The 24,061-nt window shown below is 46.8% G+C and overlaps 1 protein-coding gene across 1 annotated transcript; it reads left to right on the top strand.

The window, feature by feature from the left end:
* Window positions 1–2,357: 2,357 nt before the first annotated feature.
* LOC125771771 (toll-like receptor 6) lies at window positions 2,358–9,845 on the top strand. The gene has a single exon (XM_049442750.1). It carries the CDS (start codon window positions 2,782–2,784, stop codon window positions 7,159–7,161), a length of 4,380 nt encoding a protein of 1,459 aa, XP_049298707.1. The 5' UTR covers window positions 2,358–2,781; the 3' UTR covers window positions 7,162–9,845.
* Window positions 9,846–24,061: the final 14,216 nt, after the last annotated feature.

A 24,061-nucleotide genomic window follows, 5' to 3' on the forward strand; every position in this document is an offset into this window, starting at 1 on the left:
GGGTCAACGCGTTTCCGGACACGTTTTTGTTTCGCTGCCCGATCGCATCCTAGTCTCGGCACGGAGGCTTAGCTTTCGCCTCATGGTACGGTCGCATTTGGCGTATTTATTTTACTCATCAAACATTACGACCACCAACAACGCTGGATGAGGAGGACAATCATTTCCAATGTCAAAGTTGCCGAATGAAAATCAATTGATTGCGATGTTCCACGCATTTGTTGCTCTTTGAGGAGGGGGTAGGGGCGTGCTGGGGTGAGTTTTCCCCGAACAAACATCGACGAAACACGGACGTAGGTTCCGTCATCTCGTTCGCCTGTGAATTACATCGATTTGAGGTTATGTTTTTTTCCCCCCGCATCCGGATGATAGCGGTGGGAAGGCTCTGTTCGCGGAAAGGATATTTTGCACGCTGTGCAGCTGGTCAGTTTGCGAATGCGATTGGACAATTAATGTAATTTTAATGAGATTTTGATTTAAGTGCACTTTATCGGTGGAAAATGGGCACACCAGCCGCTTATTTCGCTGCGATCGCTGATCCGGATTCGGTACGGACAAAGGACAGGCACAGTACGGCGGATTACGGCACCAGATCGGGTGCACTTGGGTGATGAATTGTCCACCGATACACGCCGGGACAATCGGTGAGCTGATTAAGAATTTTAAATTACACTCGCTTCGCGACTATCCGTTGCGGTGGTACGGGTAAAAACCTTGCAAACGCATTGAACCACGAATGTCCACCAATGAATGAATGGCGTGGCGTGTGTGACCAAGGGACAGGGATAAGCCCGTACCTACGCGAACCTGCCTGTTCCTTTCGTTGATCCGCGATGACCACGCGCGACCGGTCGATGCGTTTTGCAGGTGGATTAATTCGAGATGCTGAACGTGTAACGTTCACTTTAACAAATGATTACCGAACGGAACACCCCATTGAATGTGGTCGCTTTATGCGGATAGTGTCACTATCCCACCGATTGCAGATGCAGATGCAAAAATTTGCATTCAGCGCTATTTGTGACGCAATTTTTTGTTTTCTTCACTGCATACCACAGATCACAACGCAAACGAAACCCCCTTTTTTGCGAAATAGAAAAGTAGAGAGAATGAAAAAAAAATTGCACAGACACACACACACACACGCGCAAACGGAAATCATTTGGACTGGAAAAGTATGCTCGATTTAAGATGCAGTTTGAAACCACAATAGCTTCTGCTACGCTTCTCGCTCAAGTGCCCCTACGGGGACGGAAAGCAGTATCAATCGGCACCGGATAATTTAAAAACGTTTCTCTTTCGGTTGGTGTAATGAGTATGATGCAGTTTTTTTCCTCCTTTTGCTACTCTGCACGGTGTATGTATAAAGCGAAAAAAAATCAACAATACTCTCCGGCAGTTTTCGTCTCGCTAGAATGGAAACTATATACACTTAAGCGGATCCCGGCAAAAAAAACCCCGGTACCTGAACGACCGTCTGTATCAAAACCAAATATTCTTTCCCATTTTGTTTTTCACCACGTTGGATTTACGATTTACCCCTGACTGTTGCGTCTTTTCCATTTCTTTGCAGGACTTCTTCCGTTGCAGTAATTAAAATTAGAGCGCAAGGAGCGTGCCCTAGATGAGTATTATTACGGCACGATAGGACGGTAGGACCTTGAAAAAAATTCTCAACCGTCCGACAAACGGCCGCTGCTGCTGCTGCAGAGAAGGTGGTGGGATTCCTGTGACCAAAACACTCCCATAGGACATCATTAGAAGCGGTATCAAACGGTGGCATAAATATATACCTTCGCGTTCACTCGCACTCAAAACTCACCCCCGGGGTGGAAAAGAGAAAACATTAGAACTGGGTGGTGAATTTTATGTGAGCGAGTGGTGGTGAATATGCTGCGAGTAAAGATGAGCATACCCAACAAAAGCATAACCGTGTTGAGGTGAGTTGTGGTGGTGCGGTTCGGAAAACTTCGGCTCTGCAGACGTCCATTTGCCGAACCGGTCCATTGCGTGCGTGTGATGAGAACGGCGAGCATCACATCTCGTCAGTACAAACTGAGCAAGCACCGCGTGCGGACGTACGAGCAGGAACCGCGACCAGATGTGCTCTAACGCGGTGAAAACAGGAATCAATATCGAAAACATTTTGGAAAACCGATCGAGCGTGTGTCGAAGCGTGCATTGTAACGAATCGTACGCAAGTTGGCCGTGTGCAGTGAAATTTTACGCATTTTTACGCCCTAGGTTGTGTGGGGTGGATGAAAATTGCAGGAAAAAGCATGTAAATAGAGCGTTTGGGAACAAGAAGTCACTTTATCGTGCGAGTGTTTGTGCCCGTCGTAAACGAGGAGTGTTGTTATGAATTTTAAGTTTCCCATCAGTGCTCGTTGACGATTCGTTAGCGTTTTGGGTGTGCGTTTATGTTACCACGATTTAATAGAGGCGAAGAAATTGTTGTTAGTTCGTGCCTAGCTTAACTCCTTGGCCCGTAGCAAATCCCGTAGCAACAAGAAGAAAAAAAAGAAACCCCTCTCCAGTGAAACGCGGGCGCGCGGGCAAATTGGCAAAACATAAAGGCGTTGTTAATAGTTGCGCCCGAATGTGCATAACAGTGAGTGTCGCAAAAAACGTCCTTACACGGATTAGCGCTAGCCGAAACATAAGCGCAACGGTGTGCGTGTGGTGTGTGGTTAAGAAAATTGCGTTTTTATGTGTAGCAAAGTAAGTGGCAGCGTGTGCGAGCGTTGTATTGCGTGACGACCGGCAAACAGCGATAGCAGCATGAGTCGTTGCGAGCTACTGTTGCCGGCCCTGCTACTGCTGGTGTCGGTACAGGTGAACTACAGTTTGCAGTACGATTCGGCAGAATCTTCCCGGTACTATCATCCGACCGGTGCCGGCAGCGAAACCGGCAGCAATCTGCGCTACGATGCGCCGGACGATTGCAAATACCGGATCCTGCCCGGCAACGAGGTCGATCTGGCGTGCAATCTCCGCACGGTGAACAGTGAATTTGACAACACGAACTTCAGTGTGATTCCGGCCGAACATACGGCCGCCCTTTCCATCCTGTGCAATGAAGCCATCATGGCGCGAAGCAAGCTGCTGCCCAACTCGTTCGTCCATCTGGTGCGGCTAAAGGCACTGGCACTCGAGTACTGTAAGATTGCGAAGTTTTCCAGCACGGTGCTGGCCGGGTTGGGCGATTTGCGCAACTTTACCCTTCGCACGCACAACATTGCCTGGCCGGAGCTGAATCTGGAGATCGAGGCGGACGCGTTCGGGTACACGCGCAACCTGGAAGTGCTCGATTTGAGCACGAACAACATTTGGTCGCTTCCCGACCATTTGTTTTGCTCGCTCAGTGGTCTGCGGTCCCTTAACATTAGCTCGAACCGGCTGCAGGACGTGAACGATCTAGGGTTCCGCGAGAAGGGCGTGAAGGACGAGCTGGAAGCGGCGGAAGCCCCGAAAGCGAACAGTTCCGGTACGGTTCCGCCACCGGTAAGCTGTGCGCTGGATCTAGAGGATCTGGATGTGTCGAGAAACCATTTTGTGTTGCTTCCGGCCGCCGGTTTCGGTATGCTGAAGCGGTTAAAGATGCTGAAAATACATGACAACGAAATCTCGATGGTAGGCGACAAGGCGCTGAGTGGCCTGAAGGAGTTGCAGATACTTGATTTGAGTTCGAACAAGCTGGTAGCGCTGCCAACCGATCTGTTCCGCGATCCGGCCCAATCAATTCAGGAGATTTACCTGCAGAACAATTCAATCAGTGTACTTTCACCCGGGTTGTTCTCAAAACTGGAGCAACTGCAAGCGTTGGATCTGTCCCAGAATCAGCTGACATCGGCCTGGGTGAATCGGGAAACGTTCGCGGGCCTCATACGGCTGGTGCTGCTCAATTTGGCCAGCAACAAGATAAGCAAGCTAGAGTCGGAAATCTTTTCCGATCTGTATACGTTGCAGATTTTGAACTTGCGTCATAATCAGCTGGAGATCATTGCAGCGGATACGTTCTCGCCGATGAACAATCTTCACACGCTGCTTCTTTCACACAATAAGCTGAAATATCTGGACGCCTATTCGTTGAACGGGCTGTATGCACTGTCGCTGCTGTCGCTAGACAACAACGCCCTCACGGGCGTACATCCGGAAGCGTTCCGGAACTGTAGCTCACTGCAAGATCTTAACTTGAATGGCAACGAGCTTACCCAGGTGCCGCTCGCACTGAAAGATATGCGCCTGCTGCGCACGGTCGATCTGGGCGAGAACTCTATCACCGTTATCGAAGAGCCGGGTTTCCGTGGCATGAACAATCTGTACGGACTGCGACTGATAAGCAACAGCATCGAAAACATTACGCGCAAAGCGTTCAAAGATCTACCCAGCTTGCAGATCCTAAATGTGGCGCGGAACAAGATTACGTACATCGAGAAGGGAGCGTTTGAACCGGCGGTCAGTGTGCAGGCGATCAGGCTCGATGGTAATTTGCTGACCGACATCGATGGTCTCTTCACTAGCATGCCGAATCTGGTGTGGCTAAACATTTCCGACAACAAGCTGGAGCACTTTGACTACGCGCACATTCCTCCCCACCTGCAATGGTTGGATCTGCATCGGAACGAGCTTACCGAGTTGACGAATCGCTACGGTTTGGATAATCAGCTGCACCTGCAGACGCTCGATGCAAGCTTTAATCGACTGACGCGTGTTACGCCGGCCACCATTCCGAACAGTATCGAGTTCCTATTTCTTAACGATAATCTGATCGTGCATGTGGAGCCGCACTGTTTCATGCACAAGACGAACCTGACCCGGGTCGATCTGTACGCGAATCAACTCACCAGCCTGGACATCAAGGCACTTCGGTTGCAACCCGTACCGGAGGATAAGCAGATACCGGAGTTTTACATCGGCGGAAATCCGTTCGTGTGTGATTGTAATATTGACTGGTTGCAGAAGATCAATCACGTAACGTCACGCCAATATCCGACGATCAATGACATCGAAACGGTGTACTGCAAGCTGATGTACAATCGGGAACGTTCCTACATTCCACTGATCGAGGCAGAACCGAAACATTTCCTGTGCAGCTACAACACCCACTGCTTTGCCCTGTGCCATTGTTGCGAGTTTGACGCGTGTGACTGTGAGATGACGTGTCCGAATAATTGCGCCTGCTATCACGATAACAGCTGGTCAACGAATATCGTCGAGTGTTCGGCGGCGGGTTACACGGACATACCGAACAACATCCCGATGGATACGACCGAGGTGTATATCGATGGTAACAACTTGGTTGAGCTGTCGGGGCATAGTTTTATTGGGCGCAAGAATTTACGCGTGCTGTACGCTAATCATTCCAACATCGAGGCCATCTACAACACGACCTTCATCGGGTTGCGGCGATTAACGATTCTACATCTGGAGAACAACGCCATCCGGAAGCTGTACGGGCATGAGTTTTCCGCACTGGAAAGTTTACGCGAGCTCTATCTGCAGGGCAATCGTATCGCGTACATCGAGGACCATACGTTTGCCGAGTTACGCAAGCTGGAAGTGCTTCGGCTGGATGGGAACCGTATCACAAGCTTCGAAGTGTGGCAACTGTCGGCCAATCCGTATCTGGTGGAGATCGCTCTCGCCAACAATCTCTGGACGTGTGACTGTGGGTTCGTGAACAAGCTGCGTAGCTATTTGCAGTCGAATGCGGATAAGATACTGGACGCGAACGAGATCTCGTGCAGCTACAACAACGCGACCAGCATTCTGCGCGACAATGGTACGAAGTGTACGTTCCGCGAGGGAATGTCCTCGATTGTGCATCGGCAGGAAATAGAAGATATGTTGCCGCTGCTGCTGGTAGCAACGTGCGCATTCGTTGGCTTTTTCGGACTAATCTTCGGCATTTTCTGCTATCGCAAGGAGCTGAAGGTGTGGGTACATTCCGGGCTGTGCTACAAGTCGGGCACGTTTGTGAACGAGTACGATAAGGATCGGCTGTACGATGCGTACATTACGTACTCGCTGCAAGACGAACACTTTGTGAGTCAAATTTTGACCTCCACCCTCGAGAACGACATCGGTTTCCGGCTGTGCCTGCACTATCGCGACCTGAACGCGAACGCTTATCTGGCGGACACGATCGTCGAAGCGGTGGAAAGTTCGAAGCGGGCGATCCTCGTACTGTCCAAAAGCTTCCTCTACAACGAATGGACACGGTTCGAGTTTAAGGGTGCAATCCACGAGGTGCTGAAGCGTCGCCGGAAGCTGATTATCATCCTGTACGGTGATCTGCCGCAGCGCGATCTTGACGCCGACATGCGGCTGTACCTGCGCACCAACACCTGCATCGAGTGGGATGACAAGAAGTTCTGGCAGAAGCTGCGCATTGCCCTGCCGCACGTGAAGAAGAGCAACTGTCTGAACAAGCGGTCGGCGATCAACATCTATGCGACGGCCGGCAACGACTACAATATGCCGGGGCGTCCGTCAACGCTCGGCCCATCGGTGGCGAGCGCCCGTCTCGATGGGCCCCAGCACCACAGTTACGCCACGATCGGTCCTAACTGTCCCAGAAACTGTGATACTTACGATACGGTTAGCAATTGTAAATACAACACCACCCAGCACCAGACCCACCACGAGCGGCGCATGAATGCGGACTTCGGGCGAAAGGCGACGGACGGTCGGCAGCATGAGTACGCCGTGCCGTCCAACTGTCTGCTGGACACGACGCACGAAACGTACAACACGACGGCAAGCTGCGAGCGTATCGCCGGCGAAACGTTCGAGTGTACCTCGACCAGCTCCAAGTTCTCCACATCCACGCGAGGATCGGGCAGCGATTCCGGCAGCCATTCGATCTCCTCCGCACATCACGACTTCCAGGGCAATCGGTCGCCCAACGGCTGTCCGCCGAATCTGTTGTCCACCACCAACTTCTCCTACAACCACCATCCGCATCACCATCACAATGGAAGCAGTCGGAGCAAACCGGGCCCCGGTCCTGGTCCTGGTTCCGGTCCCGGTCCGGACAGTGTTGGCACGGGTGGGAAGGGTCCAGCCGATAAGAGTAACCCGGGCACGCTCGGGACGGACAGTAGAGGTGGCAACAGTTTTAATGATAGAAGACTGCCACAGGCAATGTGGGCATAACGATTACTTAAGAGCAGCAGGTTAGTTAATTATTTTTATCGTTAGATGTAATGGAAGCGATCCCAGCTGACTGGAGGATCCCCGGTATCGATCGTACCGTAGAGCGCGTGATCGAGTGTGAGTGAGAATGTCCGGGAAGTTGAAGTGTAAAGCCCCGGGACGTAAAGACTGCCAGTGTCGTCCGGGTGACGTTTTGTTAGATGGACAAATCAGCCGACTTGTCTTTAGGGTTGTTAGATTTTACCTTTTTGACGAATCATTTCTTCTCCGTACCCTCAATTCCTCCATTCCCTGCAACAAGGCCGGCAGAATGGCACGCACGAAACATAGTTACTAATTAGCGATTATAGGGCCTCCCGCAGATAATATTCCAATGTACGCGATACTCCGTTAAAATAATGAACCAGGGATGAAAACCAAAATTCCCAAGCGGGAACACGTTTCTGTAGCAACCGTGACACCAGACCAGGAAGGAATGTCGAGAAAGATGGAAAGGAATGGGAATGGGAAACCAAAATAAGGAAAAGAAAAAAAGGATGCCTGCGAGACGCTCACACGCAACTCTCCTGCAATTTCGAACGTTACGTGCGCTTGCTGAGTGCCACGCAGTGCCTTTTCGGGAGATGGGAAAAACCAAGCAAAAGTAAAGGCAGACGAAAAAGGAAACACATAAATGCAACGAGCGCTTGTTGAGAGAAATAAAAACAGTGAAATATGACGGTTTTTCCCAAAAGCGACAGGAGGCCAGCAAAACCGTGGGCAAGAAACATTGTCATAAAAGGAAGAGGCAGGACAAAGCAGAAGTATTCTAGTCAAGGCAAGAGGTGTTGGGTTTTCTAATCTCGCTTAGAAAATCAATCGTTTCTTGAAAATAAAAAAAACTGACGCTGCGCAGGGGTTGAGCGTGGCCAAACGTGGCCGGGTACAGTGAAACCAGAACCCGAAGGGCATTAGACGGTCCCTAGCTAGAACGAGTTCTAATCTAATTTTTCACGCTTCACCAGCATCGAAATGGAAGAGTGTTTAGCTGATCGCGAGTGCAAGAAAAACGTGAAGGGCACAGCAGTAAAGGATTTCAAAATACCCCCCATGAGACGGAAAATTGAATGTAAAATTATTCTCCACCGAAGGTTACGTTGCGTGACACACACACACACCCAGAGGCAAGGGAGGACGCACATCCAGATTAATTACAATACTGCAAGACAATGCTCTCACATTGCACGTGGTCTGGCACCGTGAATTGAGCCTGAGTAAGCGAGTTTTTTTTTTGTTGTTTTCGATGTAAAACGCTTACGATCATCCTATCCGTTCCGACCGAACTTCAATTGATCGAGCTGAATGGAATGTTAATCCTTGTATTTAATTTGCTTTTTCCCGTCAGCAACAAATTGATTATAGCCGTGTCTATGGGGAGGACGGCAAAGGAACGAAGTGAACACACAGTACGATGCTGTAGATGAAAACAAGAGACAAAGCAAAATTTTCCAGGTTTCCAGAGATTTTGGTGGACTTTCGTGTGAATGAATGAATGAGTGAATGAAACCTCCGCCCCCAGCATCCGTGCACTCGATGTTAAATTACCATCGATGCAATGTTTGTTGTGTTTCTGTTTTTTTTTTCTCGATACCTCACAAGCGGATGGAACGAGCGAGTGGCGAATGTGCGCTAAGTAGGTACGCTGGGCTACCGACAGGCTTACCTACAGCAGAGTAATGCAAAGATTGTAAATACGGGACAAAGGATTAAGGGTGTAGCATACAAGAAAAAAACCAACGATTTAACGAACTGGCTAGGGGAACGGCAGAAGTTGAATATTTCACAAGCAAATATGTACATATTTTTGATGGACGTATCAAAGCGTCCCTTCTTCTTTAGGCACATAAGACTAGTGGCGAGGTGAAAGCAAAATTACATTTGGCAGTGAACTTTTTTTTCGCAGACGTAATGAAAGTACTAAACGCAAAACATAACATTAACTAAGTCAGCTCGGAGTGGGTAGGAATATTCAGAAATTGATAGACAAAATTATCATTGATATCTCGCTGAAGCAAATTATCTTCATCACAACAGCTTACCTAGACGGACCGATCAGTGTACATAGAAGACAAGGGGAAAACACACAAAAAACACAACAAAATCCAATGGCACAGGAATATACCTAAAGCGTCAATCGTTCATTCACTAGAAACAAACAAAAAAAACGCATTAAACTTATAATTCGATTCTTCTAGCGAAGCAAAGCAGTGATGAGGTAAAACCTGAGCCTATCAAACGAAATAACACAAATGTTCTGTCGGTTCTCAATTCTCTTAGACAAAACAGCAACAAAGAAAACCACACCAGTAAAAATGAAATAGAAAGCAACAGCAATCTTAAACCAGAGCAATGTTACCACGTACTCACCTGATGGTAGGTATTTTGTTTAGGTGAAACTTACAGCCACGCTCATAGCCATAAAACCATCACTCCGGTAAGAAGTTCATGCCATTACAGCTGGAAGTAAAGATGAGATCAAATGCACTGCATTAACATTGAACATAGAAGACAAAAGGATAAACAAAACAAAGCAAAAACAAACTCCGAGAAAGGAGAACTATTGCAAGTAAACTTAAACAACGCATAGTTTCACAACAAAAGTAAGAAATAAAAACAAAACTATAATTTATTTATGAAAATTGAAATCAATGCAAAATTGTGTCACGTTATTAAAGGAATGTTAAATATGAGAAATTAATGGGAATTTTGCAAATCAATGAAAAACTGGTACCGTTAAAAATATCACACGAAAGGTAAGTTTGAAACTCGTTTAGCAGGAGTAAATAGTGTAGATTCTTTTGTAAGCTTCAGATCTGATAAAAAAAGATAGACTTTGAAATATAAAAATAATATCAGTATGAGAGTATTATTAGATTTTTAATCGTAACAAGTTAATGATTATCGCTCTCTTTTCTCTCGTTTAAATCCCCATCGGTTCCTTCAAAAATCGTAATGAAATGACCATTTTTATAATACCAAAGAATATTCACAAAAAAGGTCCAAGAAAAGCATACGTCTTATTTCATTCTCGCATCTTTTCAGTCTTTCCTCTACTACACATATATTAGTAGCCTATTCATAAGCCTGAATGAAGAAGGGAGTTCTAGTATCGATTAAGCATTAATATAATTCAGTATAATTCATATTAGGAGGATAATTTCTTAATCAAAAAAGACTTCAATGAATGGAAAGAAACGATTAAAATAAAATGCACTGTGTTCTTTTTTCGAACTAAGATTAATTAAATCACATTTAAAATAGGTAGGTATATTTGTTGGGAAATACTTGCAGAACTAAATATATTTCAAAGGTAATCTTGCAACAAATTAACTGTTACCTTCGAGCCAGAGCTCTTGGGCTAAAAATTTGGTAGCTCGTTGAAGCTAAGCTGTTACCATCAAACAACTCTAATTTCCTTCATCATTTGGTTAAGACTGAGCATTGAATTTAGGTTTATATTTATGAAAACAGTATAAATAACACAAAACTCTCCAAAAGATAACAAACTGTATTCGATAAATTAAACATTCTGCCATTAGTGAGAAACAATAAATATTAAACAGCTGATGGAGCTGCCACTTTCTTTTCCATTTTGGCTTCGATGGAAAGTATAGATATTACACCTTCTGGACCAATTTAAGCAAAAGCCAGTGGCATTCGCGTAGGGAAACACAAACACAAACAATGGTACGCACTATCGCCCCAAGTGAACGCCCAAGAAAGGGGGTTCCAATCAAGCGAAGAAAAAATATCATCATCTCAGGTTCCGACCGTACAGCAGTCGGGTCGGGAAAAATCGGTTTTTTCTGGCCGTTCTGATACCCAAACGTTTGTGAAGCTTTCGCCGAATGAATTTCTTCGGTAGGCAAGAGTTTTTGAAGCGCGGGCGACGCTTTCGAGCGTGTCCACGATGTGCGTGTGCACGGGTCGCCGTGTAACCTCTGCGACCTAATCCGCAGAATCAATCAACTGGAGCCACTCCTACACGCATCGGGCCAGCAATTGTTCGCGATGTCATGGTCGGTTGAATGATTTTTAAGTTCAATCGCGACCAGCCCGGACACACTGGCACATGATTGCGCAGTTTTTTTTTGTTTCTTCTTGCGCTCAGCTTCCGCCCTCCAATGAGACAGCCAGCGTTCCGTCTACAATGTTTACGACAAATGTGTGCGAGTGTGTGTGTGTCCGTGGTAGCCACGTGGAGGAGGCAAAACGAATGGATACGGACGCTGCGTCATCTAACGTCAGCGATAGATCGCAATCAGTATGAATGAAAACACCTTCATTTTAATTGTCCGGCCAGGCGGATTTGCTTTTTCCAGCATCTTTTGATTGACAAGCCCATGCCCTTTGTGGAGAGAGAGAGAGATGGAGAGCAAGAGGGATAGAAATGAATAGGATTAAGGGCAGCAGCCGCCCCAACGTTCCCGCTCTGGGTACGCGCAATTAGTCACTATCTTGAGAACGACTTCAAAGCCCAAAGCCACCGCGTGGTGCTTCTGATGTTTGCTGCCACGGAAGTTCTTCGGTGGATTATCTGCTCGAAAGAGCAGGCAGCTTGTACGTTTCCTTACCGCCGCACTCGAAGAAGCGCATGACTATCAAGAAGAGGATGACTGATGAAGCTTATTTGGATCGGATGATTTATGAGTTCTGATCGGAGATTTTGTTGTTCGGTTGGCTTCAGCCTCACCCCGTTCGCATGGCAGCGGTACGGTTTGGCTCATTTGCTGCCGTTTTGTTGTCTGATCTGATTTGACGTTGACCTGGTTGGGGGCCTCTTGGTTCGGGGTTCCCTTATCGTAAATGATAGGCATGGGGAATCGTGTTGCTTCTTGGACATGCTGTTTTTTTCGGTATGGTAATCGATAGAACATTTAATAACATTTCCGCTGGTGGGGAACCAAGCGGGAAAGAAAGAGAGAATTGTTTGGAAAAAAGTTTTCCGCCTGATAGAAAGATTTCTTGAACAGCTATCAGAAAATGTTCTTCTTGAGTTTATACAAAACAACAAAAGGAACGCGTTTTTTTGGTGCGACTTTTATTATGTTATCGATGCTAAACAAAATCATGCAACCCTAATAATGCTTATGTTAAATCGAATGTAAATATCTGCTAGGTGCTGGACGCAGGGTGTTCGGTTCTGATTCTTCTCTAGATGCGCAAAAACTGAAACGTTTATGCAACAGCGGTGTAAAATTGAAATCACAGCTCCAACGCGCGGTGAAGCAAACGGTTCACCCTCTACTTTGGCACTCTTCTCACGAACTTCATTTACATACGTTGATCACAGTGCTGCAACGCGATTGCTAAACCATCGCGGCTGGATACTGGAACGTGAACGATTCCTTCGTATCTACCCGAATCGGCAGATCTTGTTGAGATCATGTTTGTTGAGCTTACAAACGATCAAAGGCGCTCAATGGCTCAATGGCATCGGTAACAACCTGTGAAGCAATTTCGTAAAATAGACCCTCCCTGGACAACGGCGGGGATAATCGTGGTCCCGATATGTTTTTTTTTCTCCCCCCGATTTCTTTTCTTCCCCGCTTTGTTTGGGAAGATGCGATTTTGGAGAACCACTTCCGCAGTGCGGTGTATTTTTTTGTTGCTGTTATTTTACGAACGCTTCGTTTTGATTCTTTTTTTTTTGGGTTTTGTTTGGGTCTTCTGGCGTACCATTAGATGGGTCCATAATCTGGCCAAATTATGAGCCCACTCGGTCGCTCTCACGGACCGCGCGTCATCGTTCGTACTAACCCCATTGCAAAGCGAGATCTCCCACGGCTCGGGTGACTTGTCCGAAGGCGAAGGTGGCATGGGACGGGAAGATGGTCGGTCGAATGGGAATGGGGATGTTGATGGGAGGGTAGGAAGATGAAATAAAACAAATCAGCGGGATACATTCGGCGTGCTCCAGCGCTGGCTGTTCCCTAGCTTGTATCCACAATATTGGCCATAACGACTCGTGACTACTGGCACAGCTCGTGGAAAGACCGTGAATGGGTGAAGAAGAAAAAAATACAGACACACAAAACCGAAACCCCGTGCCGGAGGTTGTACAATGCGGGAAAGCAAAGAAAATCCAATTCAAAGTGGAAAACCAGAGAGGAGAAAAAAGCAAAACGGGGCAATAAAAATCGATTCCGAGTTCTTTCGCTCCGACACCCTTGGGACACCTTTGCATTGTACACACTTTCACCCTTAGCCGGGCGGTGGAAGATTGATCGAAGCGACAGTACACAAAACCTCCCGATATCGATAACGCGAGGGTGGGGAGTGACACACACACACACACACACACACACACACAAACACACATACAAAGAGAGAGAGAGAGAGAGAGAGAGAGAGAGAAAGAGGGAAGAAATGAGGATGGAAAGATGATAGAGACCTACGTGCCTTGGTGGTGACGACCCGGACACGATAAGCCTGTGCTGAAGATGGTGGCGATAGTGACGAGCCTGATCCCAAATGAACGCGACCCGATCTCAGATTCATCTCGAAGAAGGTGGCCGTGGATGTGTGTGTGGGGGGAGGGGGATGGTGACAGGAAGTGTGTTGCGATTGGATTTTGTTTCCCCCTCGTGACACGGGGTGTTAGGTTCTAGGCGAAGTCCAGAGACACAGAAAAGCAGGTTGTTTGGTGTTGGTGAAACAAATAAGGCATTCCGGGCCTGGTGAGATGATTGCATGCTGAGAGCTCCGAGTCCGAGATGGGGGTGTTGGGTGGCTATCGTTTTTTTTCCTTTTCCTTTTTTTTGTGTGTGCGGTGGGGAGACCATAACAAGCTGGGAAGCTGTTAACGATTAGCTCAAGCGGTAAGTTTATGTGCTGTGTACATCGCAGTTTGTGCTGCCGGGCTGTTTGTCGCCGTCAGACCATCAGGATCGGTTGCAAAACCGTCGGAGGGTTAGAACAGAAAAGAACAATAAAACCGTCCCAAACCAGTCGATGACGGGACGACGCACCACCGACGGGTGGAAGCCGTTCGAGCGCGTTCTGAAGTGGTTTAATTATCACAAAACCAGCGTCAACAAAACGGCGACCCTGCTGTAGACTGACTTGACTCAAAAAGGAATCCATCTTACCGCATCGTGTACGCCACGGTTTCGTCCTGCGTGCGTAGAGAAAGGTGGTGCCGCCATCTTCAAACGGTGGCGAACGACAGGATTTCACCATCGTTGGTCGTGGGAGAATTTTCGCGCGCGTAAAGAATCTCCCCTGTACTTCCTGCGTCACACAAACAAGCTGCTCTGGTGCTTGGTGGGGGTGACATGACGTGCACAAAAACCCTGGCACCGCACAATTGCTTTCTTCTGCTGTGGAGTGTATGGGCTTCAATGGAGTGCGCGGAATAAAAAAAAGGCAAGCAACACCGCGGTTCCATTCTTTCCCATCGTTTTGATGGCTTTTCTGTTAGTCATTCAAATTTACAAATGATCAACTTATTAGCATAATTTTTCACCAATTTGATGTAAAAGAAGGTGAAGGTGGCGAGATGGGTGGTGGTGGACGAACTCATGCTGGGAAGCGAGTGTTTAGCCTTTTGTTTTCAGGCGCGTTTCTGAGAGTTTTCCGAAGCAGCGTGCTTTGACACTCGAATGGCCTTTGATGGTACCTTTCTTAAGAGGCGGAGGGTTGGTTTTTGCACGAGAGAAACAAAAAACTGTATGAAGAAAAGCTCATAAATGATTTGTTGTGAGTAAGGGGATGTACTGCATTCCGTTTGAAAAGATATTCATGACGCACTTCTGTGTTTGCGGTTCTGAAGTGGTAGTATGAGCCCCATTTCTGATCTATATTTGTTTCGAAACAGTCGCCCTGTTTGTATGGGGTGTAAAATGTTATTACTTTGCCTATCATAAACTCGGTCGGAAACTGGAGGAGTTTTTTTTTTGTTTTTTTGTTGGTACGTCGTACATTTTCCGATGCTCTGTCTGATATCGGAAAGCAGCAGAAAAACGTTTTAACTGCGGGCGTAAAGATGAAATAAATCGCAACATAAGCACTTGCGCTGTTTCTCTGGTGTTTCGCTGCACGTGAAACACCTAACCGCCCACAAGCTTAAGCATAATGCTTGTAAACCGATAACATAAACAACCGATACTCCCATCCCCATCTCTCCCCCTTTTCTCATCCTCACCCAAGTGAAGTGATATAGCTTTCAGCTGGCTGGGATTCTCGCCAGCCTTGTTGCATTTCGTCGCCATCGCCGTCGTCGTCGTCGCCGGGTTTCCATCCGTTCCCAGGCTTCTCTGGACTTCTCTTTACATTCTCATTAACGCGCCCCGAAGTGGTTGGTCCGAATGAAATCTAACGCCCCGCACACACACACACACACAGTATCGCGCTCTTCTGTACATCGATTACTACAAGTGTTTTCTCTTAGCTCATGTTTCGTGGCGTTTCGTGGTGGTCCCGTGGGTCGTGCAGCTTCGGCCACAATAGTTGGACACCGATCCGGCCAATCCATCGGATGGGTCGATTGGTACAGGGCACGACGAAACGGTCCAGTTGCGGTGCAGCGCGTATCGATTCTGCGGCGCTGGGTTTTTTGGTGAATGTGGTACCGCTTAACATGGTGCCTCGGGCTTGAACTTGCTGTCGTCAATCTTGGCAGAAGTAGTTTTGCTTGCGAAGCACGATTCCTTCATTTAGCCAACGAGCTCTGCGCTTCGGGGTGTTGTTGTCGAATGGTTCAGCACTTTACCACAAATCGCCATTGAGCCATCGCGGAAGCTACAGTGCAGGGGTATAGTTTTAGGTACGACTTTGTGTTGCAAGCGAAAAATCATTTTTGAAAGCGCTCAATTCCTTGGCAGTAAAACCTCAAGAGGTCTTTAGAACAGTAAGTCCTGCGTTCGTGGAATACGGTCCGGATGAGATTTGATGTCCGGTCATATGCTTTTCTAATCAAATAGTTGCAGTTAAAACGTACAAGTAATATTCATTGGTTTGTAAATTGTATCAATTAGGCCTGTATAAACCTCTCACAAATCATACAAAAAAACTCTAAAACACGTCAGACCATTTTTATAGAATTATGTAAACGTATCCAAACAACCATACTTACTATAATGGTACACACTGTAACACGACGACTGTGGCCGCTGGGTCGGCTTGGTACTTTATCATCTCTTAAAGGTGAGAACGAGCAAATGTGGCAAGAAAAATGAGAGAATAGGTAGTTAAAAGGGAAAGATGAAAATACGTTAAAAAAAAAAGCAAACCCGAGGTTGCCGTGGTTCCCTTTTCGCGGCTTTCGAACTAATCTTTAATTGTCTCGAAAAGCCGCGAAGTAACGCCAGAACCCATGATTTTCTTGGAGGGTTTTTGTTGTTGTTGTTGTTGTGGTGTTATTGCTGGTGTTATGCTGTTCTCCATCATCACGGACGGACCCTTCGAAGAATGGGGAAGACGGTGTAGATTTCGGTTTGGAGATGGAGCCCGCCAGCCAAAGTGTGGATGGTGATTTGTTTTCTCCTCGTTTGCACTGTCGCTGCGCAGGACGCCCGGTGAATGCAACGCCAGTTCCTGCCGCCAGTGCTGGCCAACTCACGCGCGCCATAACAATAAATGGGCGCGATATATTGCCTCCGGGATTCTTCATTCCTCGACCGAAGGGCCCGATAGTAACGCCGTAACCAGCCTGCTTTGTGGGCCCAATCGATTCGAAGCCGCGGGATGGCCAGAAATAAGCGTCCAAGCGGCGCATAGGTTCGGATAATAAGCAGGCGGTAATGATACACGATAGCGGATCGAGAAGGCGAACCGCATGAACGGTTGTTGGGCCGTTGTTGTTTGATTCCCTCGGGTAGAAACGGAACGATGCTGGGTTGGGAGTGGTGTTCCAGAATCGGAAGCGCTGAAGAAGTGTGTACCTGCAGTTGGTCTCGCACAAAATCCCCCTTGGAAACGAATCGATGAATCGACAGCGGGCGAGGTTTCGTTTGCAGGCCACCTTTAGCAGTGCAGAATTCGGATACCTTGCACGACGGCGAAGCGTTGCGAATATTGAGGAAAAAGGTCCTGATGCTCCCGGGGCATCATAAATTCTAATTACATCTGCTCGAGAGTTATTGCAATATTTATGCGTCATGACTTTGTACCAGTTTGGATGTGTGTGTGTGCGCGATGTATGGGTCCCCCACGCGGGCAGATAAAGCACGCGCAATGTACCAAAAACCGCCTCCTGTTCACACAACGCACCCGTGACCAAGTGAAGAATTCCATGCACCGAACGCGCACCAAATCCCTTGGGTGTGAAAAGTACCCATCCCGAAAGTAATGAAAACGGGCGTCCAACGGGAGTTGGGTGGAGGGGGCGAGTTCCATTTTGTTTCCGGGTCGTGGCATCGGATTGTTTCGAGCGGAAAAGGTTAAGCGGTTATCACAGGTTTGACGGTAGTAGGTATTCAAGCACGCAGGAATTTGTTTGATGCCGGAGGTCGGCATTCGAAGATTTAGGTGAATTTTGCATTCGTGAAATATTCAAACGAAGCCTCTCTTGCTCTCTCTACCTCTCTCGCTCTCTCTCTCGGTCGAACGAAATAACAACCGGGAGCGAAGGATTCCTTTCGCCTCCCGGGGATACAAACGGGGCGGATAAAATATCTCGTCAGAATGCTATTTGATGTGCCATGTACCAAAGTGCTCGGTGGTTTTCGATTGGGGACTTTAGGGCAAACCTTGGGAAGACGATTTCACTGAAACCGGTCAAATGTATGCAATGAGAAACATATGGTTGATCCCTGGTCGCCCGAAACCGGGTATCACCGCTTGAGCTGTGACGAGGCAAGACCCATCGTACACCCATCAACATGACCCACAGCAGAAGGGCGAACATTGAAGCGGTTGTCGCGATATGCCTCGTCGATGCGGGACGGTTACTAATTTGTTTAAAAGCAAACGATCACCGAACACTCTGCATACTTGCCGTGGTGCTTCTTCTTTATTCTTTGGAACCAGATTCCTTTTCGGAACCAGATTACTTCCCATTCGCCACCGTCCTGCGGTGCCATATCTTGGGACACTTTTTTTCCCCCACGTTTATTTGTTCGCCTTCATTTGAATGGTGGAGCCCTCCTATGGTGGAGCACACTAGCAAACCAGTTCAGTTCCGACCGGTGCTGGGTCTATGGGGCTTTGCTTTATCGTGATGTATTTTATTTCCAAAACTGGGCACACATGTTGCACGGCTACGGGATGATATGACATGGAGAAATGTGTTGGGGTTAAGCAACCGGAGTTGGAGTGCTATTCAAATCATATATTAAAACACTTCGTTCTTTCGTTTCCTTTTTTCCGTGGTAGCAACGGATCGGTCCAAAAAACCGTACGACACGTTCTTGCAGTTCGGTGTGCTCCACATTCCAAACGGTAAAGGTTTCGTTCTACGCGATACATGACATTTATGATGTGGAAGATTTAACGAAAATAAAATTGAAGATAAACGCCATAATGGTGTTCGTATGTTTTGCTGTTCGTACAAAAAATATATTGCTTTGTGAAAGATTCGGTTCACTCGTACCCGTTAAACTACACCAAATGTGTCTCATTTATGAATGATGCTGTGATGGCAGATATAATGGAAAAGCAATGATAGCTTTCGAACTCACTCTGCTCCGGCCCGTTTCACTAAACTCCCAATTTCCTTCCAAGTCTGGTGGTCAACTTTAAAAGAATAAAGGCTCATCAGATAAAGTCGCAAGCATAGATTGGGGCTGTGTTTGTTCATGAACTCGTTGGCGTTATTACACGGGCTAAAGTTATTACAATCTTGATTCAATCTAATCGTCGAGAAAATTACGATCTCACCTTTTCGGTTTTTTTCTTCCTACCAAGGGTGAAGAAAACACACTTTGTTTCGAAAGTACGTGGGCAGCAGTGAAATTCCAGTCAAGATGACCGGCCTGGGTCGCTGATGGCATTGTTTCGTTCGCGAAGAATGGCCATCAACGGGCCATAATAGTTACGCGTGGAGTCACCCGTTGTCGCGATATGCGAAGGTTTCCCGAATGCTGCTGGGAAGATTAATGGAGACCGCGCGACCGGCTGGCGAGTGTTATCGCCAGAATTAGATCTATCGCCGATCGTATTATCTCGACGAAGCTGTCATTTGACAAAATCACGTCAATCTCCCGTGCCTTTTTCGGGTCAGTAGGGACAAATAGACATCGAGGAGGGAAGACAGAAGGAAGAAAAAAAAAACACTAACAGCTCACCACGCAGCGCGAAGAGTAATCACGGAAATGGTCAGCGGCCGTTTCGATTCGTCGATGAAAGTTTGCTGGTCGGTGGCATTGATGCTGATGAAAAATGAAGTCCGATTGTGCGCCGGTTGACAAATGGCTGCCCATCATTCCCGGACAGCGGGCAGCGGGAAGGAAAATTATCATAGCCCATTGTGACGCTGAGTGACGGTGTTGATCTTTCGATAGGCCGATGACTTTCGCTACACCGGAGGGGGGTTCGTCGTCGATCGTTCGTCGACATCAACGGTTGCACGGTTGCGTCTCCGTCAGTGCCATGGCATGCCGGATTGAAGGAGATTCATGTTGGCTGGCCCACTGCTGAAGGTGTCCGATTTCAACGCTGTCAGCTCGTTTGGTGCGCAGCAAGCGGTAGTCGCTACAACGTCGTAACATGAGTCCACCAACACCTGGAGCTACCTGCGAAGCTTGGCCAACAGCGCGAAGTGATGCTTTTGTTTTTATTAATTTAAATTTCTGTTAATTTTTGACCATATAGCGAGCCGCGTCGGGTCGGGTAGGGAGTCCGATTGCTTCCTAGGGCCTCGGTTTGGAAGTTAGCTTTGCAGAAGTTATGGCTGGATCCGTTGTACATTAGCATATCGAATGAAGGAGCAGGAAAGAGAAAACGGGAACCATCCGTTCGTTCCTCTTACAAACTTTTCGGGGTAGCTATAATACCCGCTGTAATCGTCTGGCCGAAGGAATGTTTTCTACTCACAAAACATCAACCCACAAAACGATACTCTGGTTTCGTTTCGTTGAGGAAACGATATCACAGCCCATGCCCAGATAGACCGTCCAAAAGTGGATTGCATAAAAATTAATTGCCTCCCTAAAATATGAATCCAAAGCTAACAATCGGAAGTCAGGTTTTCGGGTCGGTTTTCAAACAGGGAAACAGGGAGTCGTGTCTTGGAATTCTTTGCTGGTGGAAGAGGTGGTAAGGAAACGATTTCAAAAGCTTAGACCATAAATAGCTCATCTTAAATAATAGTGACATTTAGTGTAAATCTATACACCGGGACATGGTTATATATGCGTTATCCATAAATAAGGCTTATCTTGATTCTAATTAAGTACAGCATTGGGAGGAAAATATGAACTGTTTCTCACGCGAAAGCATAAGTATCATCTTTCGGTCTCTTCACAAGATTCTAATTCCGTGTTAAACTCGCTTAGAAACTGAAGTTGGACGGTTTTGGAACGCTATGTAATATGGGAAGCATTTTGTAGAACGTCGTACTATCATTTCAATTTCATCGAAGATTTCAATTCCGTTGAATTTCTGCAAGAAAGTGTACACATTTTAAATTTGTGTCATGATGGTGAAACCCCCAAAAACTAAACTCACTCGCCGTCTCTCTTCTTAGCAAAGTTCATGCCACAAATTTGATGGACAGACAAGGAGTGTGCAATCAAACTAAGAGGCTAATTATTTCGCCAATTTGGGTTTTCTTTATCCCGCAAATCGACACTAACAGCAAGCTCGTTTACACTTTTATGACTCGCCATCAAAAACCTAACGAGTGCCGTGGTGACGAAACTGTGTGAAATGAAACTTTCTGTTGTTGCAATCTTAACATTGTTAGTGAACGTACAAGAACGATGTTTAGGAGTGAAAATAAAGCACTTTCAAAAGACAGGAGAGCGTTGAATGTGAGCATGAAAAGCGTATTTAAACCATTCAGATGGAGAATTAGTGTCTAATTACCCGAGGTACGTAGCGTTCAGTTCTCACACACATACGAGCTGGTAGTGTTGGACAAAAGGAATAACAGCAACAACAAAAAAATGTTCTAAAATCAGTCGAATGTGAAATAATGTTTGGCTTAGATTTGTCTGCGTCCTGCGTCGTAGCTACCCGAAAAGAAGATGTGAACGACAGACCGGGGAACGAAACTGCTTGCGAACAGACGCTGCGCAAAGCCGCAAATTATATGGAGAGCGAACATTTTACGACCCAATTAAAAATAATAAATTCTAATGCCCATTCCTTGTCCATCATAACACCGTCCGGGGAGGGGTATCATATGCTTTGTAAGCATCGAAAGACCGCACAAAACAGCAGGAAATTGATGGCGGATCTTTGGGAGCGATTAGCCGTACGCGAGAGGCTGCAGGCAAAATATACTTCTATAGGAAAGTTTAATCTCATCGCTCTGGAAGTCGAACGAACCTTTCACCAGGTTCGAAACGTTTGCAATCGAAATGCTCCAAAGCACCAGAGCAATCAAAATGAAGGGGGGAAAAGCCACGTTAGAACAAGTGGAAACCCGAAAGACACAAGAGCACTAACGCTAGTGCTGGTTCGCACACCGAATCGAAATCGAAACTTCAACCAGCGCCAACCGTTCGCCCGTACCGCCGAACAATGCGTAATAAAAATAAAAATTCATAACGATAATTTCATGAATCATTAATTCTTTTGTATATACAGATTTGGCTTCTGGGCAGCTTCTCCTAAACGGACGGGGGTTTATTCTTGTACTGTTCCACTTCAAGCATCTACTTGTACCGTACCGAGCAACCTCCGCGACCGATGCGACCAGCGAGCTTTCGTAACGTAATCTCCGTAAAGACGATGTTCGCTGGGGGAGCTAGGGGGGGGGGGGGCTTTTTGGTGCGCCGTGGGACGATGGGGCTTCCGTTTTCTTCGGAATCAATTTTCCTTTTAGTACACGCAGAAGCAATCGGGCACAGCTGAATGACCGCACTCGGGATCGTAATGGCATACGAGCAATAGGCCCTCTTCGATCTTCACGCGCAAACAATCGCACGCTTGCCACGTTCTAGAACACACACACACACACAAAAACCGGGAGCAAAATAAAAAAAAGCTATCCCCGTATCCCCCGGTCACTTCATCCCCTGCTAGAACGGTTGGATTGTTTGGGTCAAGTGGCAAAAAAAGAACAAATTGGAAACCCTGGAAGCTTACTTGGATGTGGGCTATAAAAGTTTATAGTCATGGTTTTGTTTCTCCAGCGAAACGACTATTTCCTGTTCATAAACATGTTTGTTCGCTTGTTTTTCCCCAATGCAGCGTTATGATTGCTATTAATTGTTTAAAAGCTTCGTGCGAGAATAATGTGCTGCGGGAGTGGGCGATAGACAACAGCGCCGGACATCCAACTGGGATTGAGCGTTCTGTTTGTTTTTTTTTTTCGAAATTGGAGTGAAGCATTGGTAAAATTTGGTAAAAAGTGATTACTTTTGGCATCTGACTTGTACTGGTAGAAGTTGCATGAGGAAGATGTTACTGTTATCGTGTAAGACGCCATGCACTCGAGCAAACCTGTTCCCATGTTCTGGCGGTGTCGAAGTATGTGCGTCTGATGTATCTTTATTACATGCCATGCAACATTGTGTCCGACCTTTAGACGAGCCTCAGTGTTTGGAGTGGGTAGATTGTCGACTTGCTTCGACTTGCATCAACACTGGAGATCCGAAGAAAAGAAAGTCGTAAAAGATAAAGGCCCATAAATAAGCGGACAATTTTTCGTTGCTGTTGAACCAAACACGATGGCTGACCGGGGAATGAAGAGCCTAACAAAAAAAACCCTCAATGGCCTAGAACACTACCAACGAAGGGAAGAAGAAAAATTATCTCTATTACAGCGCGGACCCGGGGTAGGGCTGATATGCGGTCGACAGACACCGACATAGCCCCGCGATAATTCTACGTGGAAGGAAAACCATTACAAGTTACTTTCCTGCTTCGGCTTTTCACCAAATCTACATGGCGTACGGATGTCACTTTTTGGGAAGCGTTTGCCGGCAAAGGGTGCTCTCAGCACCGTGTCTTAATTTATATCGACCGATGCAGCTTATGCTTCCCGCTGGTTGTCCAAGAACTGGAGAAAGTGTTCGAAAGGAGTTGAAAGGAAGAGCGTTGACTAGAATGTTAAGAGCAAAAAAAAGGGTCACCGCAGGAGTTGTTATATCTTTAGGACGCGACGCAGTTGTTTGTTTTTTCCAAGATGTACCTTCACGCCAAAGGAACTTTACACTACGTACCATGATAATGGTTATTGTCGGCGTCGCTATTGGAAATTGTTGCTGGAATTGCTGTAAACGATCATGCGGGACGCGATCCGGACAAATGTCGTCCCGCTTCAGGTTGTAATAAATGAAACGAAAATGGAGAGATTAATTAAAACCTTATGAATCCCGAAGATGGCCGCTTGAAGGGAACCATTAAGGCACCATTTCCAAGCGGTTTTATCTAAGACCACGTTCTAGGTGACACCCCGATCGGTGGGTGGTTGATTAGAAAATATGGGAAACAGTTGGTCTAAAAGTTGGTCCGGAAAGGGACAAGGCCGGACGGATAACAATGTGTGAAGCCTTTAGCACCTCGCCGCAAGCGGGCGGGATTGTGTATTTGACGGTGCGCGTCCATGTAGACAAAGAACCGTGGAGTAAGTGATCTGTGGGCAAACGAATGACGCCATGAGATATAAAATATGTCCACCCTCGCTCTCGAAGGTCGTTAAAAATAGACAAAGAACAACAACAAAAAAACCGAGCATCATTTCAAAGCGACGACGAAAGTGTTGCCTTTACGGCACTTCGATGAACACGGCGCAGCAGAATTATGTGTC

Source organism: Anopheles funestus, chromosome 3RL (assembly GCF_943734845.2).
Source record: "Anopheles funestus chromosome 3RL, idAnoFuneDA-416_04, whole genome shotgun sequence".
NCBI lineage: Eukaryota > Metazoa > Arthropoda > Insecta > Diptera > Culicidae > Anopheles > Anopheles funestus.

Excerpts from the sequence above, each read along its gene's own strand:
- LOC125771771 (XM_049442750.1), top strand. The coding sequence starts at position 2,782 with ATGAGTCGTTGCGAGCTACTGTTGCCGGCCCTGCTACTGCTGGTGTCG.